Source organism: Sinocyclocheilus rhinocerous, unplaced genomic scaffold (assembly GCF_001515625.1).
Source record: "Sinocyclocheilus rhinocerous isolate Xijiao unplaced genomic scaffold, SAMN03320098_v1.1 scaffold3489, whole genome shotgun sequence".
In the NCBI taxonomy this organism is placed as follows: Eukaryota; Metazoa; Chordata; class Actinopteri; order Cypriniformes; family Cyprinidae; genus Sinocyclocheilus; species Sinocyclocheilus rhinocerous.
In genome coordinates, this window is record NW_015641068.1 from 81,113 (window position 1) to 102,342 (window position 21,230).

A 21,230-nucleotide genomic window follows, 5' to 3' on the forward strand; every position below is an offset into this window, starting at 1 on the left:
CTTTACTCACTTCTGCAACAGTTTGTCAAACATTTCCTCTCAGGCTTGTTTCTACGACTATTAGACTGCACAGCTTGGAACCGTAAACACACTTGAGGATTAAAAACAACCGACACAAGAAATTAATTCAGCGCTTTTACAGAGACTCACTCAGTTATAGGAGGATGAAGTTATCATACACAGTTTTTCTCCTGCTGAATTTCTTATCGTTGTACGACTGTAATGATGCAGCGCAGGTGAGTATACGCGCATATTTATAATTATATGAATATTTATGTAACAATTAATAACTACAATATTCATATAATTATAAAATTATTATGTAGGCTAAATAATAAATTATATTAGTACATTATATGATTTTATATATTGCAAAACTCTAGGTATCGAAAGCAGTCTCAATTACAAACATTTGACAAACTTGGCATACAGTAGATAAAAGAATTTGAATAAATATTGTATGATATTTTGTTTTGTGAGTTTACAGTTGTTCCAGAAGTACTGGATTATGGAATTAGGCTACATAAAATAAATAACAAATATCATATGTGCTCAAATTCTGCAAGAATGTTTGTCTTTACTGACTTTTCTTCATCAGTGATTTTTAGTTAATAGGGGATTTGATGATTTTTGGTGGATTTATGAAGTCAGTTCTTCTTAAGTTAATACAAGTGTCCTAGAGAGACTACAGGTGTAGTTTTTCCCCCCCACAAAATATCTATTAATTTATCTTTTTTTCAACCAAACAAATTTATTTTCGAGTTTTGTTTTATTTTTTGTCTTCGCAATCAATTCCACTTGCATAGATAAAAGTTTATGCAATTTAATTCAATGCCATCGAAACATTTCAAGTGTGACTTGAGTGTCCAAAAGTGTTTGGAGCCAGCGATGTAAGTTATATCATTAAATATGTCAGATGCATTTTTGTATTTTATCCAGATTAGCACTGCCTTTATTTACCATGGCAGACGCTTAGTGAAATTTAAGGCCAATACATTTCCTCTCTCCTCTAACGAGACTGTATTCAACTGCCATGAATAACATACAGGAGACCAGCGTTTTGGACAGAGGTCGTAGAGACATCTGCCTAACAGCTTTCTGTAGAGCTTCCATCAAGCAGCTGAAGAGAAAAAGCGAGTATTAGACTCTTACATGTGGTTCCTGGAGAGGATCTAGAGGTTGCCCACTGACCGAATGCACGGTCCAAATGCATCTGGGACAACATCGCTTCTGATAAATTGTTGCTGGAGTAATATTTGTGTTTCTAAGGGAACTGGGTTGTGTGCTGGCACGCCGATGAGCTGCTAAACACTGGCCTGAGCTTTCATGTCATGCCCCACAGGAGTCCCTGTGCCTTAATGCATGACATTACCCACAACATCTGGCCTTGATCATTCATGTGTGCCATTTAAGCTAACGTTTAGTGGGAATGTTCCTTGCGATCGTTTTGGATGTCCAATATCTCCTCCATATATGAGCTTGTGTTTGAGCGAATCTGTAATTTAGGGATAACTGCTTGCCAACAAATTGTAACCAGGTGCTGGGATGGTTGCTTACTTTTGCCTCAGGGTTGTATGGATAAGCACCGAGTGATGGGGATACTGCGTCAAATGGAGAAGTTTCTTAAAGGACAGGAGATCCGATTCACAGAAGGGCTTCGGATTATGAAGTCCAAGCTCACCAACCTTCAAAACTCACTGTCCAAGCTCCCACAAGCAGACCAGTCCTCATGTAAGTGCCATAACACATGACACACTCATACATCTCATTATATCAATACACTCTGTGAATGTGAGGTTTCTTCTTTCTTAAATGTAGGCCTACATGTTTATTTCTGACTTACTGATTCCACATAGAGCAGGTGTGTTTGATGTCATTCAGGCATCTGGAGTTGCTGGCGTCATAGTTATAAAACATACATCAAAGCGGAATATGAAAGATGTTATTGTTTTATAACTAAAACTATCAAAAATAGCTTTCAGTAAAGCTGAAATGTAAAATATAAATATTAGATGAAACACTAAAAACTTTAAAACTTTAAATAAAAAAACTGAATAAAATAGTTTAATAGATTTACTTACTCAGAAATTGCTAGTAAATTTGACAAATAATTACAAAAAAGACTACGAGAAATTGAGTTGAATTAAACATGAAATGTTCAAGTAGAAAGACTAAAATAGTATTTTCTTGTAAAATGTACTCCAATAATCTGTTTTATTTACAGCTTCAAAAAAATCATTTTTTTACCATTTAATATAAATAATTGAAGTTTTGAATTGAAGTAATAAAATTACTAAAACTAAAACTGACATAAAATAAAATAAAGCTAAATAGAAGTATTACAAATATAACATGAAATTACTAAAACGTAAACTAAAATTAAAATGCTAATTTACAATGTAAATATAAAAGCTAATATTTAATTAACTCTGAAATAGTCTATAAATAATAATTTTTAAAAAAATCAAACAAATTAATAAATAAATATGCAAGCTGCCCTTAATTGGAAGATGAAAATTCTTAAAGGCAGGGTATGTGATTTTTCAAAAACACTTGAAAATTCAGGCCGAATCGCAAAACAAACTTGTAGCCAATCAGCAATAAGGGGCGTGTCTACTCGTGATGTGGAGGAGAGCGCGTTCAGTGCATGGGACGGACATTAGCCGAGCCGAGCGACAAGGAGATAGAGATGGCGGATAAAAAACAAAAGAGGAAAAAATCACTTACTCTGCCTTTAAGGTGCAGTCACATTTAGCGTTGCTCTGCAAAATTTTGCTATTGACAATGGACAGTGGGCCTTTTTGCATGGAAAATGTACCTCAAAGTTCACTAATGTAAATGTGTACTTCAGTGTACTTCAGTATTTATCATTCAACTGAAAAACATTGAAAAAATATTCATGCATTTCCAGTGAACATAAAAACTCTGCACCTCTAGCTCCACCAAACAAAATTGAGAAAATATTGATTGTTCTCAAACAGGTCTCCTGCCGTTGGTTGAGTCAATGTTGCTGCATCAAGATGCAAACAGAGCATTGTTATGATAGTGTTTTTGCATATTAAGCTAGGATAGGAGAAAATATTTGACCACCGAAATAAAAAAGGCTACACTTCATTTAAATATGGTGTCTGACTAAAGTCTTTTTTTTTTTGTAATCAGGAAAATGAATTCTAAATGAAACTGAAGGGTCTTGAGTCATACACTTTCTCATGTATTTGCGCTCTGCAAAATGGGTTTGTTGAATGAAAGAGCTTGTGTCTGTTGGCGACAAAAGTATCCAGTCAATAAAAAAATTGTTTTTGGAAAGTAATTCTTGCATAGAGGATTTATTAATCCTAATAAACGAGCCTCAGAATTCCAACAAATCAAAGATCTCTCGAATTCTATTTGTATTTTATAAGCATGAAATTACTTCCTTCCTTTAAAATCAGTGGTCTGGCTGCTGCTTCAGGTTTGGAAAGGAGTCCAAGCTCTGGATTACGCTCAGCACTCTACGGATGATGTGAACGGGTCGGATGTGTAGCTGTGTCATTTGGCCCAAGCTACTGCACAGTTCATGAACCAGGGTTGGCGGCAGGAATGATCAAGAGTTACTTTGGCATTTGTAGCAGCCAGTGCTTGACAGGATAAAATTAAGTAGATTCTTTGAGAAACTCATCAGATTGTGAAATCTGAATTGTAAAAAAAAATATATATATATATATATATATATATATATATACACACACACACACACACCACTTTAAAATAATATATACTTTTTTTTTATTAATAATCCAACAACTTTGTTGTGTTTTTGTCAAGTCTATAGTTTTCATTAATTTAATTAATGTTTTCAGTTTCAGTTATTTTAGTGCAAAAAGGTCAACTAACTGAACTAAATGAAAATGAGAAATATTGCCTTGGCAATAAATTTAAAAAATATGTTTTTTATTTTATTTTAGAAAAAGGTTTATTTTAATTAATTAATTAAATTATTTATTTATTTAGGTTTTGGCTATAAACATTCTGGCTTTAACTAGAAAACCTAGAAATAAGAGGTTTTGATTATTTGAAGACGTTTCAGCATTTTAATGTACAAAACATTTTCTCTTTTTTGGTGCATGGATTGGCACAGTTAAACGGAATGTATATTAGTAAAGAATATAGAATCAATTTCAATTTACCTTAATTAGCCATAAACAACATACAAGCACCAGGCCTTGTTTTTCTGTACGGTCCATGTGGTATTGTTCGCCTATTCTTAAGCTGTCTGTATAAAATGAGACATTTCCCATCTTTTCCCATGACAGTTCCCACACTCAGTAACACATGCCTGCCTTCAAGCAATATATCCAAGCATTTCAGCATGCGTGACTTCTGTCCCTCATGTAACCCTGTTCTACTCTGACATTCCCCTCTCTTTATGTCTGTTTGTCCTCTCATGTCATCTTTAGCCCAATCCTCATGTCCACCTCTGGTGGCTCCGGCCCACGGGAGGAAGTTTGGCTCAAAGTACCTGGTGGGTCATGAGGTCCATTTCACGTGTTCTCAGGGTTATCGCATGATAGGACGGGGAACACGCGTGTGCCAGGAGAACGGTACCTGGAGCGGAGTCAGCGCCGTCTGTAAAGGTGGGTCAAAAGCTTCAAATGAATGTGTTTCGTACACTGTATATCGTGGAACCTCAACACAAGTGAATTTCACTACATACTATACATATATATAGAGAGAGATACACACACACAAACACCAGTAAATGAGACAAGACAGAAGACTGTCTTGACTTAATTTGAATTAATTCAACAAATTCATTCAAAACCGTTGATTTAAATAGGATAGAAACCAACAACTGAGTCATTGAATCATTCAAGGTCGTTGATTGTTGAAACAAGTGGCTGCCTTTATGAGTGTGTCAACCTATTTGCAAAATGCTGATTCGTTCAGGAACGAATCAAGCATCTGATTCATTCCGGAAAGAGTCATTCAATCAATCATGCAATCGATTCATTCAAAAACACACCTTTATCCAGCAAGTAAACAAGTGGGTGCCTTTTATGAGTGATTCATTGATTCAACTGATTCACTCAAAACGTTAATTTGTTCAGCAATGAAAAGTGAATTAAGTGAATCATTGAATCAGTGAAAGGCAAGTACCCATTAAAAAGTGCCCTCATGTTATAATGCTCTTTTTCTAATGTTTGTATTTATGTATATAATGGTCTTTTCCTGCAATACTGTGTGTTGCTCATTCTCAAGCTCCGCTTGTGGTATAAAGAGCTGATTCATCGCGGACACACAAATGAAAGAACACATTTGTGAGATTTGTTTGCAATGAATTTGAGGTAAATTTCATGCAATCCAGCACTATTTTTGTTTTCTGTCTTAAAGGGGTCATATGATGCTTTTTTAAAGATCATTATTTTAGCAAAACCAGCACTACACACACAGGCAGAAAGATAAGGAGCGCTGAAGAAAGAGAGGCATTCTTCACTCTCGAGCTGCACTGAATGAAGCTCTCGTTAAAGAAGCATTGAATGTCCCGAAACGCAGCGAAACACCTGTACTTGCATTCCTGTCCATGGTGCGTCTCAATGACCTTCATGCTTCGGCTTCAACTGGCTACTGTAAAAAGAGCCAGCTTCATACCTCAGGTTTCAACTCGGACTGAAAATACACTACCGCTCAAAAGATTGGACACTCTCGACTGAAAACATGTTTCTCTTGATCTTGAAAAATGTTTGACCTAAAAGCTTCTGCTCAGGGTTTTTAACAAAAGCTAATCTAAAACCACTACGTTATTTGAACATTTTCGTTACTTGAAAAAAAGTTGACTGAAAAAAAACTTTTGTTAAAAAATGTTTACATTTTGAACTCAAAAGCAGATATGTGAAGCAGTGTTGTTTGTACACTATTATAGTCAGGGGTGCACGTAAGTGGTGCGCAGGTGCGCATGCGTGACCAAAATAAAAAATGCACTGTGTAAATAAGTTAAGACCGCTCATTTGCGTAAACCAACATCGTTGGTGGCTGTTAATGCACAATTACCATTTTAGATCGACAAACTCTAATACTATATGAGATTTCTATTCGAACTCAAAGCATAAGTCTAGGCTATTCGCTGCCGTTTTCAAAGCACAATGCAAAACTGTGACATTTCATTCACTGACGCTCTTCACTGATGCGCATATACTTACAACCTGCCAAAATAAAAACGTGCTGATTTTAAGTTTGAAAATGATGAAAATTAATATAAAAAAAAAAGAGTAAATATTAGCATTTTATTTTTAAGTTTACTATAAAATAATCGTGGATTAGAAACTCAAAAACCAGATAAAGCATCATGTATCATCATCATACATAGCCCACAGATTCACCATGTAACTATATCTGTGTTATTGAGCAGAATTCCTGGACTAAGACACCGAGACTACCATTCTATTGTTGTATTGCGAGCTGGCTAATCTGAAATCCCATTCAGGGTGACAGTACTGAGATAAAGCTTGAATACCAGCGCTTGTGAAAGAAAGTGACTGTGAACACCACAGCTAGCAAAACCAGCACTACACACACAGGCAGAAAGATAAGGAGCGCTGAAGAAAGAGAGGCATTCTTCACTCTCGAGCTGCACTGAATGAAGCTCTCGTTAAAGAAGCATTGAATGTCCCGAAACGCAGCGAAACACCTGTACTTGCATTCCTGTCCATGGTGCGTCTGTCTGACCTTCATGCTTCGGCTTCAACTGGCTACTGTAAAAAGAGCCAGCTTCATACCTCAGGTTTCAACTCGGACTGAAAATACACTACCGCTCAAAAGATTGGACACTCTCGACTGAAAACATGTTTCTCTTGATCTTGAAAAATGTTTGACCTAAAAGCTTCTGCTCAGGGTTTTTAACAAAAGCTAATCTAAAACCACTACGTTATTTGAACATTTTCGTTACTTGAAAAAAAGTTGACTGAAAAAAAACTTTTGTTAAAAAATGTTTACATTTTGAACTCAAAAGCAGATATGTGAAGCAGTGTTGTTTGTACACTATTATAGTCAGGGGTGCACGTAAGTGGTGCGCAGGTGCGCATGCGTGACCAAAATAAAAAATGCACTGTGTAAATAAGTTAAGACCGCTCATTTGCGTAAACCAACATCGTTGGTGGCTGTTAATGCACAATTACCATTTTAGATCGACAAACTCTAATACTATATGAGATTTCTATTCGAACTCAAAGCATAAGTCTAGGCTATTCGCTGCCGTTTTCAAAGCACAATGCAAAACTGTGACATTTCATTCACTGACGCTCTTCACTGATGCGCATATACTTACAACCTGCCAAAATAAAAACGTGCTGATTTTAAGTTTGAAAATGATGAAAATTAATATAAAAAAAAAAGAGTAAATATTAGCATTTTATTTTTAAGTTTACTATAAAATAATCGTTTTTTTAATACTCCCTTTTTATTTTAAAATATAATAGTATTATCACACTTTATTATTTTGTTTATTATTTTAATTGAAAAAACGAAATAAATAAAGTGAAATAATATTATTATCACTATTATTAATTAATTTTTTATAGTTATATTTAATGGGTTACACTATGTGCAGTGTGAGAACCAAACCAAATCTCCAGGTGCTCTTATGAGAACCAGACTGAAAAACCTGATTATAATATTTAGTTTCAGCAATTTTTTATGTGCCTTTATCATTTTTATTTTTTGTATATATTTCTGTTTAGCCTTATTTTTATTACATTTTTTTGTTTTAATCATTTTAATACTTCATCTTACACTTATGCCAATGCAACATACTGTACTAATATTTATATTTAATCTCTGCTATATTTTAATGAACAAAAATGATTTTTAATAGTGTTAGTTAGCAATAACGCTAATGTGAAGATAATTGAGGTGTAAGGTTCCTTATTTAAGGAAATAAGTACTAAAATAAATAAACCCAAATAAAATGGAATACAAACTAGTAAAAAGACAACAACAAAAAAACACACAACAAAATAACTGAAACTTTAAAAAATTTAAATTAAAAATGAATAAAAACTATAATAATATCTCAATGATACTAAAATAACACTGCTTAATTTTGTAGAAAAACAAAGGTAATGTTTTATAAAAAGGTTTGTTAACATTAGTTAACTGCATTAGTTAACATGAACTAATAATGAACAGTTTTAACTAACATTAACAAAGATTAATAAATACTGTAACAAATGTATTGCACATTATTAATGTTAGGTAGTGCATTAACTAATTGGACCTTATTGTAAAGTTATCACATTAAAAAAAACGGATGAAACCACCGTTATGTATGAGTATGAGAACCCATTTTTACCTATAGTAAATAATAATAATAATAATTATTATTATTATTATTATTAATCAATCAAACAATAAAAAAGGTTGTGGCAATTTTTTTAAGCTTACAACTATATTTTTCATTAATGCATATCTCAAAATTCTAATTTTTGTTTATTACAATATTATTTCATCTAATCTGTTTTATTTTCCAATCTGAAGCAGAAACAGGCCTCCATAAGATAACACATCTTCCTCCTTAAATAGTATTCAAAAGCATCCCAGGATGCACCTCATGAGCAGAGCTGTAATCTAAACTGAAGCAGCTCAAACATAGTTTTCATTTCTCACGTTTTGCTCACTACATCACACTTCCATCTGTGCTATTTCATCGTTTTGACACTTTACTATTATTCTAAAATGAGAAAATATTAATAAAGAATAAACAGACAGACCAATTTTAGACTGGCAGTGTACCGCAGTCTGTGTTTTGTATGAAGTCTCAGAGGTCAGAGGTTAAGCTCACGCACACATCTCAATAAGCCGGCCCATGGCCCAATAGGACGCAACTATGCTAAGCATGCTATTGATGACTTCCTTTAATATCGCTGCTGGCAGCATTCGGGACATTCCAAGTGGTACAGTGGGACGCAGTGTGTTTGAAAGGGGCGTGTGTTTGAGAGAGAGTTTAGGTTTAAAGCCTGCACAGACGGTGTAATGTCTATGTTTCTGCAGACGAGGTAAGTCAGTCTATTTTGAGAGTTTTGAGGTACGAAAGCACCTTTCAGAGTTGGTGAAAAAACATAACTATGTTCATAGGCAGTTTTGAAATATTTTGGGGACTGAAGTGAACCTTTTACATCTGCAAATTCTCGCACTTAAGCCTCCTGGGAAAGAAAATAAACAGGAGAAGGATCGTGAGCGCTGTTGTCGAAGAAACATTCCTTTGGGCGAAAAGTCAAAGCTTTTGATTCCAAACCTCCTTTTTCTCATTCACTCTCAGTGTCTTTCTAATTTAATTTCCTTATGTCTGATGTCCAACTGGAGCACGTTCTCCACATTTTGAGGAACTGCTGTGGATTTCTTTTCACACTGGACTTTCCCTGTAGAAAATGTTTCAAAACTTGAAAGCATTTGTGGCACAATGTTGATTACCACAGAAAATTATTTAGACTCGTCCCCAAGCGGCAAACTCCCGCTCTCTCTTGTGAAGCCAACACGGAAGTGACTTAAACTGTAATTCATCGACTGGCCGCTAGAGGCTGGCTGCAAAAGGGAGTCAATCCCATAGACCCCCCATGTTAAAATGCCCAACTTTACAGCAGAAAAAAACATGTTTACAGCCTGGGTCAAAAAATTATTTTGGTCTATATAGCTAATTTTGCCCTTCGTCCCTCAGTTTTTGCCGCTTAACCCTCTGACTTGCACATGATACACATAAGGACACAATATAAAGACTTTGTAACAGAAATAATGACAATTACAAACACAAAAGGAAAAAGTCCAGAACATATGCATAATGGTACACTCTAAAAAATGCTGGGCTTAAAAGGGACAAACCCAGCTATTGGGTTGTTTTGACCCAGCTGGGTCAAAACAACCCAATAGCTGGGTTTGTCACTTTTTAACCCAGCGCTGGGTTATATTTAATCCAGCATTTTTTAGAGTGTAATGAAAATTTGTGTCTAAATGCAAAACATCTAAATGGTACTAAAACAGGCCGCATTTTCTTTATGCCAAATATTATTTATTTAATTTTAACTTATTTAACTTTATACTTTAGTGTCATATTTCATCCCAAAATCAAAAGGGAAAAAACGAATAAATAATAATAATAATAATGCATTTTGGCTATAGCATTTTAACATTTTCATAACAATTAAGCACATCACCCCCATTTTAATTAATGTAATGTGAAATATATATCTATATATTAATTATATTTATATTTATGTTTATTTTTAATTTGTTTATCCATAACAGGAATTATCTTCACTTATTTCTTAACGCAATTCTCTTCAGTTATCTTCACATTAATGTTATTGCTAACTAACACTTTTAAAAACTTGTTTTTGTCAATTAAAATATAGCAGAGATAAAATATAAATATTAAATATAAAAATAGTAAATGTTATTATTACTATGTTGACTTCGCAACTAACTTAAAAAAAAAAGTAAGTTTGTAGTATTAAAATGATTTAAACCAAAACTGAAAAAAAAAAAAATATATATATATATATAAATAGAAAAATAAAAAAATATAAATGCACATAAAAAATTACTGAAACTAAAATAAAAAAAATTAATAAGTACCATAATAGTGTATAAATAATACTAAAATAACACTGCTTCACATATCAGCTTTTGAGTCCTGAAAGTGCAAGTCTGTATATGTATATGTATCCTTATCATAATGCATTGAACTGAAAAATTGATTACACTTGATTTGACTTCATATATAGTTTGTGACAGTATTCCACAATGATGCAAATTGTCTGACCAATCTTCAGCATATTTTTGAAAACATTTACAAATCATCCAAACCAGATACCTGACCCACAGCATTACACCCTATACTTACATCACTACTCTTTTATTACAGAAATAACCACAAATCAAATCAAAAGAATGTGGTTTCAGGGATCATTGCATCAGCTCTTTAGGGATCTCTGCCTAAACATGTGTGGCTAACAGCGCTCTATCTGCTCATCTCTGGCTTCTTCTGTCCACGGGCCTCACAAGCATGCTCTCACTGTCCATTACAGATATTTACAGCAGCGGCAGTAAATTCCCATCCAGAGCAGATGGAGGTTGCCGCCCGCAGCTGCTGCAGACAGATGTTGCGTGGCACAGTAGCTGTTGTAAACCTAACCGACCTCACAAGCGTTTACGATTAGGGACACAAAGCTGCGTGCGGGATACTGTGAATGTGACAGCGGCCGTTTGAGAGAAGCCGCTCAACATTCCCTTCCTCCGTTTGGCCACTCCATTGTTAACATTCCAGAAGATCGGTTTCATTTTACTCTGCCATTCTGTACAGGAAATAGGGAAGAATGTGGGCTCGTTTAACTCCTTCAACAATACAGGTGCTTTCCATGGACACATAAACCTCAGCTCTGTACAGACACGGAGATAAGGATCTGGGACATTTCAACTATTTCTTTCATTCGGCCTTAATTAGGATTCCAAATCCATGATAAAGACGGTATTCCAGATAATACAACAAGTGGCTTTACAAAACACAACCATTCAGGGTGAATCTCATGAAACCAGACATGTTTGGGTCATTTTCACCCCAAAATCAAAAGAAGATTAAGATTTTTTTTTGCTTTGTGACATTATTTTCATGGCAACCCCATAAAAAAAAAAAAAATTTTTTTTTAAATAAATAAATAATAAAACATTTGATTATACATCATGGTAAAAAAAATTTTTTTACTGGCTTTAGTTTATGTTGAATTAAATCATCGATTTAAGTTGGATTAAAAAAATTCATTGTATTACTTTTTTACTGTTCCATTTTTTTTTTTTTCATTAAAAAATGCTATATAAAGACCTATAAAGTATAAATAATAAAAATTGCAAAAGATAAAACAGAATAAGCTTTACAAGCATCTCATGAAAACAAACATTCTTGGGTCATATTTCACCTCAAAATGAAAAGAAAAGTAAAAAACTTTTTTTTTTTGCACTGTGACATTATTTTCATGACAGCATATATATATAAAGTATATAAATAATGTATATAAAATTACATATACATTTTATTTATAGATTGTTAATAATTATTTATTGTATTGCCCTTTGATTGTTTGCACTGTGACATTATTTTCATGACAACACATTTCCCCCATTCTCATTACTGTAAAAATTATATAAAATATAATAGAAATTGTATATTTGCAAATGTATGTATATTGCATATTGCCTTTGATTTATGTTGCATTAAATCATTGATTTAAGTTGGTTAAGTTATTGTATTACATTTTTTTACTTTAATTTTAATTCCATAAAATATTACTATAAAATAATTATAAAGAAAAATGAAAATTGCACACACAAAAAAAAAACCTACACACAACAGATCCGGGTTCATTATGGTAATATAAATGTCATATGATCCATTTTCTGTATGCCAAATATGTTTTAATTTCTCATTTTAAGATTAGTTGCATTAGGCCAACATTTATTTGGGATGATTTGCCATCAAAGCTGTTTGTTGTGAACTGTAACATCATTGATCTCAGCTCCTCAGAGAACAAACACTGGTCTGCACTACAAGGCTGTTGTCTTTCACACAGACGTGAGTGTGTGCGCCAGTAACCCGTGTCAGAACGGCGGCACCTGTGTGGAGGCTCTGAACCAGTACAAGTGCACCTGTCCACACAACTGGAGCGGCAGTCAATGTCAATACCAGACGCAGACAGGTCTGTGTTCCTTTAATCTCTTCTATATGTGTCAACGGCAGACGGAACATATTAACTAGGGGTGGGTGATATCACAAAAATATCATATCACAATTTTTTCAGGAAGGAACCCACGATCTTATCATGATTCTTTTTCATGTTCGTTTTTTAAAGGGATAATTCACCCAAAATCATTTATTCCCTCTCAAGCTGTAACAAATCTGTATGAGTTTCTTTCTTCTGCTGAGCACAAAAGGAAGATATTTTGAAGAATGTTGGTAATCAAACCAATCCATTGACGTCCATAGTATGAAAAAAAAAATACTATGGAAGTCAATGGCTAACAGCAACTGTTTAGTTACCAACCAGTCTTGGGGGGGAACCCACGATCTTATCATGATTCTTTTTCATGTTCGTTTTTTAAAGGGATAATTCACCCAAAAATGAAAATTCTGTCATCATTTATTCCCTCTCAAGCTGTAACAAATCTGTATGAGTTTCTTTCTTCTGCTGAGCACAAAAGGAAGATATTTTGAAGAATGTTGGTAATCAAACCAATCCATTGACGTCCATAGTATGAAAAAAAAAATACTATGGAAGTCAATGGCTAACAGCAACTGTTTAGTTACCAACCAGTCTTGGGGAAAGTTAATACACTACAATATTGCGTTACTCCCTAAAAAAGTAACTAATTCAATTACTTTTATGGAAAGTAATGCGTTACGTTACTTTTGCGTAACGTTTTCTCATCTGGGCTGGGCTTGCTTCTTTATTGCTTGTTTTTGATATAAAAAAGTTCTATTTTTGGCAAATGTAAAAGCATTTGAAAAAGTGAAATGGATACGGAAATGTCAATTAACGTCTGTACAGTAGAGGGCGCAGCTCAAACTAATGCCATTCTGGATTGCATTAACAATAGGACACAGGAGAAGAAAGTAAAACAATAAATAAATAAATAACCCACAAATGTTATGTTTATCTAAAGTCATTTTTGATTATTAGTATGGTTTTTGTAAGCACTCCTGTTTTCTCTCAACATGGGGACAGGAGATCTGTCAGTCAATAAATGGGAAAACAAAGTACCTGCCGTTACTTATTTGAAAAAGTAACTCGTACGTTACTCGTAATGCGTTACCCTCAACACTGTTACCAACATTCTTTGATTAGTTTGATTAGAAGAATGTGGACTTCTTCAGGCTAACAACACTAAATCGCCAGATCACCCACCCCTAATATCAACCACACATTCATGCCTAAAATTAAAAACCCACTAATCATTAGTGGCGACTTTTGCATGTGCAACACACATTTTCAACAGAAAATGCAAGAAATACTTTTGCGATTCCAAATGCAGCTGCTAGTAGTGAAGCATGACACACTTCACCTTTAACCTGTGTTCCGGTCTATAAATGAAAGCATGCGTGTGAATGTTTGTCTGTGTGTTTGTGGGAGGTTAAGCCTCCTTTTTTCCATTTCCTCTCTCGGTCTCTGTCAGCGCCTCCGGAGTGGAGTGTCATGAATGACCCGGCCTTCAGCCGTAAGCCTCGCTGTGCCAAAGTGGACCGAGCTCAGCACTGCAGCTGTGACGCTGGCTTCCACATGAGCGGCACCTCAGACAACAGCATCTGTCAGGGTGGGTCCATCAAACAACCACATATGTGACCCTAGAGCACAAAACCAGTTTTAAGTCGCTGGGGTATATTTGTAGCAATAGCCAACAATACATTGTATGGGTTAAAATTATGGATTTTTCTTTTTATGCCAAAAATCATTAGGATATTAAGTAAAGATCATGTTCCATGAAGATATTTTGTAAATTTCCTACTGTAAATATATAAAAACTTAATTTTTGATTAGTAATATGCATTGCTAAGAACTTCATTTGGACAACTTTAAAGGCGATTTTCTCAATATTTAGATTTTTTTGCACCCTCAGATTCCAGATTTTAAATAGTTGTATCTCGGCCAAATATTGTCCTATCCTAACAAGCCATAGGCCTACATCAATGTGAAACTTATTTATTCAGCTTTCAGATGATGTATAAATCTCAATTTCCAAATATTGACCCTTATGACTGGTTTTGTGCTCCAGGGTCACAAATAAGGATTCTAGTAGAGATCTCAGGATGCATTAAAGCAATAAGCCGCTGGAGGCTGTCCATTACTAGTAAATGCTAAATGTATTATTAACAGTAATTATAAGATGACACTTAATAAGGGCCACTTTTACATGTCAGATCAGATTAAAATAACTCTGAGATTTTCAAACTTTTTTATCAGCCAAACCCCTTTGACCTAAAATATTTACATATTTTAAACAGTTAATATTATAAAGAGTTAACATTTCAATAATTTAACAACACATTTGCATGTTCACAGTTCTCGATTAATGGTCACGTGACATGTAGGTAAACAAATAAAATATTCCATATTTAGTAAGTGTTTCATTTTGATTGTTTTCTTTAATTATTATTTTTAATTATAATTTGACATGATTTTATTAATGATTCAATTAATTATTAGCTTAATTATTAACAGTAGGGTACAACAAATACATTTATTAGGCACATTTTACAATTTTCGGTTTTGTTCAACTGATTTTTTTAAAGGCACAATAATTGATAAGCTGCATGATAATATTTAACTAAACTAACTGACTTTTCCATTTGTTGACATGACATTGTTTGATTCAGATGGTGTTAACATCAGTCAAACCAGCATATTTCAAATTATGATGTTAATAATATCATATAATGGAAAATCATATTTATTGTTACTACTATAAAGCCATATTAAATTATTATGGGATCTCTTTCAAAACGTTCAGAATCTTTACTTTTTAAATATTTTTTCTGTATTTTTAGTGATTGATTTAGAGAAGTATTAACTTAGATGTTATGCAAAACATTACTTCAGGATTTGTATTTGTATCAATGCATGATTTTTAAACAAAACAAACCACTTTTATGATTTATTTTCCCACAAAATGTGTTGTGCATTTTCTGCAGTTATACACTATATGAGTAGTTTTCCTTAAAGGGTTAGTTCACCCAAAAATGAAAATTCTGTCATTAATTACTCACCTTCGTGTTGTTTCAAACCCATAAGACCTTCGTTCATCTTCAGAACACAAATTAAGATATTTTTGATGGAATCTGAGAGCTCTCTGACCCTCCCATAGACAGCAAAGAACGTAAATAACATATGCTGTTCTGTGTCAGCTGAGTCACGCCAAAGTATTCTCGTAGCTTCGTATAATTGCGGATGAACCACTGATGTCACATGGATTATTTTACATATCTCCTTGCTATGTTTCTGGACTTGGGAACATTTCAGTTGCCTTGCTGTCTATGCAGGGTCAGACAGCTCTCAGATTCCATCAAAAATATCTTCATTTGTGTTCCGAAGATGAACGAAGTTCTTACGGGTTTGGAACAATACGAGGGTGAGTAATTAATGACAGAATTTTCATTTTTGGGTGAACTATCCCTTTAAGGTGTGCCTTTAGCCCTGTTGTAGCTTATATTTTATTTTCTTGTCTCATTTCCTTTCTGTCACTGTCTCTTGTCAAATCCACACATGTAATCACATGTTGTGCCCAGATGTGAATGAATGTGAGGTGTATAAGGCTGACCGTGGAGGGCCTCTGTGTGGCCACGCCTGTGTAAACGTCCCGGGATCGTACCACTGCTCCTGTCCCACCGGATACAAGCTGCTCGCTGATGGACGAAGCTGTGAGGGTGAGTGAGAAACGCTCACACACTCTTAAACATAAGGGTTGAGAATAGTGGTGTTTTACAGCCTGTTGTCTCAGGACAGTAAGAAATAGTTCACCTAAAAATAAATGTTTTTTTACTCACCCTCATGTCGTTCCAAACCCGTATGACGTCTTTGCTGAAAGGCCGTCTATTTTTAGTGGTTTGAATGTGAATCTGAAAAAGCGACAGGCAGGACATACTCTGTGAAAGACATTTGGACACCTTACAAAGACCTGCAGGGGTAAATGAAGTGGGTAGATGAAGACAAATAGTGAGGATGTGGAAGAGAAGCGCTTCAGTCTGGTTTTGGCTGGTGGGTGAGCGTGATTTCACCAAGTACAACATGTTCCTGGATCAACATATAACTTTTCAGGAAATATCTGTTTTAGGCTTTAAATCAGGGTTAGGTGCTTCTACACCCTTGTTAATCAGCTATCATTTCCCTCTAATTTTAAGAATAAATTATGGGTAAGGTTAGTCTATGTTTTTGGACAATAATGTTGATCCAGGATCATCAAAAGATGTTGATCCAGGAACATGTCTTACTTGGCAAAATCACGGCGACCTTGGCTGGTGAGTCTTAGGAACATTTGGAGAACAAAAGTGAGAGAGATCTTTTGGCTGATCATCCAGCAGTGTTGATATGAATCAATCGTGCAAATAAAATAAAACTATATAAAAAAATAAAATAATTTCAGTAGTAGCATGAATAAATAAATAAATACATACATACATACTGTACATACATACATAAAGTATTTGACCTCACTAATCAACTCGATTTTCGTGACCCATCCCTAATTTTTATTTAGTGTAAGTTTGATTTTTAAATTAAAGGGTTAGTTCACCCAAAAATGAAAATTGGCCCATAAATTACTCACCCTCAAGTCATCCTAGGTGTATATGACTTTCTTCTTTCAGACGAATCCAGTCGGAGTTATATTAAAAATGGTCTTTGATCTTTCAAGCTGTTTAATGCCACTCAGCGGGTGTTGCATGCATCAGTCCAAAAGAAGTTAAATAAAAAGCGCCCATCCATAAAAAAAAAAGTGTCTCACACGGCTCTGGGTGGGGGGGGGACAAAGGCCTCCTGTAGCGAATCGATGTGTTTTTGTAAGAAAAATATCCATATTCAAAACGTAAAAATCACTTTAATGTAGCTTGCACCAACAGTTGTACACGGAAGCAGCTCCGGGCGGATGACGTATGAGTTCAGCGTTGCAATAATTTTCATTTTTGATATAAGGGGTCTTGTTGTATTGTTTGTATGTATTTTAAAATTTAAGGCTGTTCCTTTTTTTGTGTCTGCCACGCAGTGTTGCCAAGTTTTGGAATTACTACTTTAACACTGTTCCCGCGAGTTGTTCTTCAGGTCCGCAGGTTGAAGCGACCCCAATAACGTGATATTTATCCCCTGGAATGCGAATTTTACCAGGGGAACCCAGCAAAAAAACGTGTATTTCACCCCCCGAAACGCAATTGGGCTAGTTTTGGGCTAGTTTTGAGTATAAATTGGGCGGATTTTGTTGTGAAAACCTGGCAACCTTGCTGCCACGTGAAGCAAAAAATAATATCATTCTGATATGTTTTGTATTTCCTCCCTGAACAGTTTAATTGCTGTTTGCTACTTTGTATTACCGTAGTAACTTGTTGTGTAGCCAACTATGATTTTAAACAGCAGATTACCTTTCTAGTTTAAATTCTGATTATCTTAAAATTGTAAATAAAATAAAATATGTATAATAGTAAATAATCAGAATTTCAAATAGAAAGTAATCTGTTATTTCTTCCACCTGGCCAATGAAACTCTTTCTATAAAATAGAATATAAAAAAAATTAAATTAAATAAAAAAATTTAAAAAAAGTTTTATTTTATTCTGCCAGGTGGAAGAAATTTGGCTTTAATACAGGAGTTTCAGGAGTTAACTGTGTTTATAGAGCAGATAATATTCTAGTTGAAATTATGATTATTTTAGAATACAATTATAAATAAAATAAAATAAAATATTTATCATCTACATGAATAAAAAAAAACTGAAAATAATCTGCAAGTAATTTCTTACACTTGGTGAATGAAAATAATAAATAAAATAAAATAAAAAGCATTTAATTGGGCAGGTGAAAGAAATGTGGCTTGATTACAAATGTTTGTATATATACAGCAAATAGACGGTAACAAAGATAGCAATATATACATAAAATAAGGTATGAAGGCAATATGCAAATACTAATAATTTATGCATGTAAAATGTATGCATATAACTTGCATGAACTTGTAAGTAATGTTATGGAGTGTTGGATGTGCAATGACATGGGTCCATACAGAAAATGTAAACAAGAGATAGAGATTTTAAATAACAATAATTCTAGGAATATATTTTAAGGACACATAAACTTTAGATCAGGGCTATTCAACTAGCTTCATTTGAGGGCCGGATTATGGAACTGAAAATTTGAAGGGGACCAAGGGGGTGGGGGCCATCCCAATCTCTTTCTGGGGGGGCCTATAAAATTTGAAATTAAATTGAAATGCATATTCAGCAGTAAAATGAACTAATATTACCAACACCAAGATCTATAAAAGGTTAACACAGTGCTGTCTGTCAATCAATTAAAAAATAATGAATTAATCCCACATTTTTCTGTAATTAATCATGATTAATCGCATATTTATATATTTATATTGTCATAATTTCACGCTGAACCTCCAAATTAATGTAGAAACAACATAAAGATTGTATATTTTAAGTACGTGTTTAATGGCATCTTTTTACTAAGTAGCCTATTGTTAATGAAGTACTGATACCAATACTGCTACTGCTGTCTCTACTAAATGCACTTTCTTTCAATTTTACCTATTAATTATAGCCATTCAACATTACAGTATAATTGAAAGCCATTATTTTTTACATTTAATAGGCTCTGAAATATATAACTTTCAATTTAAGTGATTTTAACACAATCTTCACAAACTATAAATTGTATATGCATAAACGATATTGGTTAATTTGTATTCAAGCTACAAAAGTTAATCAGAGACTAGAGCAGTCAAGTGATTTCTCTTTTTCTTTTGTTCTTTGATTTACATCAATGACAGACTTCAGCGCTGTCTCTTTAAAACCTGATGACGCGGATCTGACACATCCGATTTTCTCCAAACTTTCAGTCATTTAAGACTTTATAACTCAGTTAAGAACACGTTTATGAGGTAACTCGCCAAAACCGTGCATTTTGACATAATTGTGTGTGTTTTTGTCAGTTGAAGCGCTACTGGCACGCTGTCTGAAGCGTCTCAGCGTATGTGTACAATACAGCCGAACGCGCAGCCTTTCAAACTATACTTCATTAAAGCAATAAGCCCCAAGAAGCTGTGGTTTACAGTGAATTTATAACAGCTAAGGGGCATTGTTAGGCACGACGTGAAGCGGAGTGCCTACAACCACCTTAGCTGTTATAAAGTCAAATAAAGTGTAATGATATTAATAAAAACATTATTCTTCAGCCAAACAATGTAGTTGTTACGTATCCGGTCCATGAACTTCCGTCTGTTAGCCATCAGAGGTCACCCTTTCCATTTTCATTGACTCTCGCACTACACACTGTTGCATATCACCCCGGACTACATATCCCATCATTCATTGCACTGATTGCACACAGCACTGATTGCACACAGCTGTTTCATATCACTCACTCACTATTTAACACTCATTCTCACTCCTTTCTAGCTGCCGAGTATTGTATGCGCTTATCGCCAGCAGTGATAGCTACTCTACAGAGCCCTCGTTAGCTTCCTAGCCTAGCCTAGCCTAGATTTCATCAACCAGTTCTAACACAATAGCAGCTTGAATCCCTGCACTCACTGGATGCATTTCAAAGTGTGGGCATCTCTTGAATGAGATGCTTTAAGGAGAGTATGCCCCAGTAATGGTGACTTATTAATCTAATGCTTTACGCCAAGGACGCAGAAGGAGAGCTCTGAATAGCCCAAATGCAGCAGTTATTCACAGGATGACAGACACCCTCATAGACCCTCTGCAAATGTCACGATGATACACATAAACAAACAGCCCATAAACACAAGAGCCACGTTAGAGTGTATTTAGTGTACATAGAGCCGGCCTGAAATCTCCTGAGCGTCTACATCTCAGCACAAGGTTTTAGACAAGCCCCAATCAATAGAGGAGTCAGCTGAGGGACAGAACCTGAGGAAGGTCGTCATGGCGATAACATCGACAACAGCAAGGATAAACAGCATAGAAGTGATAAAAGAGAATAGACGGAGTTAGAAGGGAAAACAAATAACGATTCCTAACACCGTGTTTACACCAGACACAAGCGGCACGGCGCGACAAAATACTATAGAACCACTGATCTATAACAGAGATTCATTATATATAGATCAGTGTATAGAACTCATAATCAGTGATGCTGTCTATACTGGATGCGGCACGGCGTGACACGACAAGTCCCCGACAGTAAACTGCTATAGTGTTCTATTTATGACGTGCCGACACAAATTTCAAATGATTTTCAACGGTCGCTTTGTCGTGTCCAGTGTAGACAAACTGTAGCTGATGCGGCGCGGCGCAACACGACAACTGTCGCGTCCGGTGTAGACACGGTGTAATGGTTGCCTGCTACATTACAATACATAAAATTTTACTTACCACATAAACAGAGTAAGGAGAGATGACTGAGGACGATGGCGAATGATTTGCAGATCCTCAGTACCACTGACATACATATAATCTTGTAAAATGTGTGGTAAGTACTGCCGCTC

At 34.8% G+C, this 21,230-nt stretch overlaps 1 protein-coding gene across 1 annotated transcript in view; it reads left to right on the plus strand.

The window, feature by feature from the left end:
* LOC107754577 (fibulin-7-like) overlaps positions 1–21,230 on the plus strand; it is a 26,290-nt gene continuing 5,060 nt past the window's right edge. The window contains exons 1-6 of the mRNA XM_016571070.1: positions 1–236; positions 1,569–1,731; positions 4,437–4,613; positions 12,588–12,713; positions 14,188–14,325; positions 16,295–16,432. Of these exons, the coding sequence (XP_016426556.1) occupies positions 165–236; positions 1,569–1,731; positions 4,437–4,613; positions 12,588–12,713; positions 14,188–14,325; positions 16,295–16,432 (814 nt within the window). The 5' untranslated portion in view covers positions 1–164. The remainder of the gene's footprint in view (positions 237–1,568; positions 1,732–4,436; positions 4,614–12,587; positions 12,714–14,187; positions 14,326–16,294; positions 16,433–21,230) is intronic.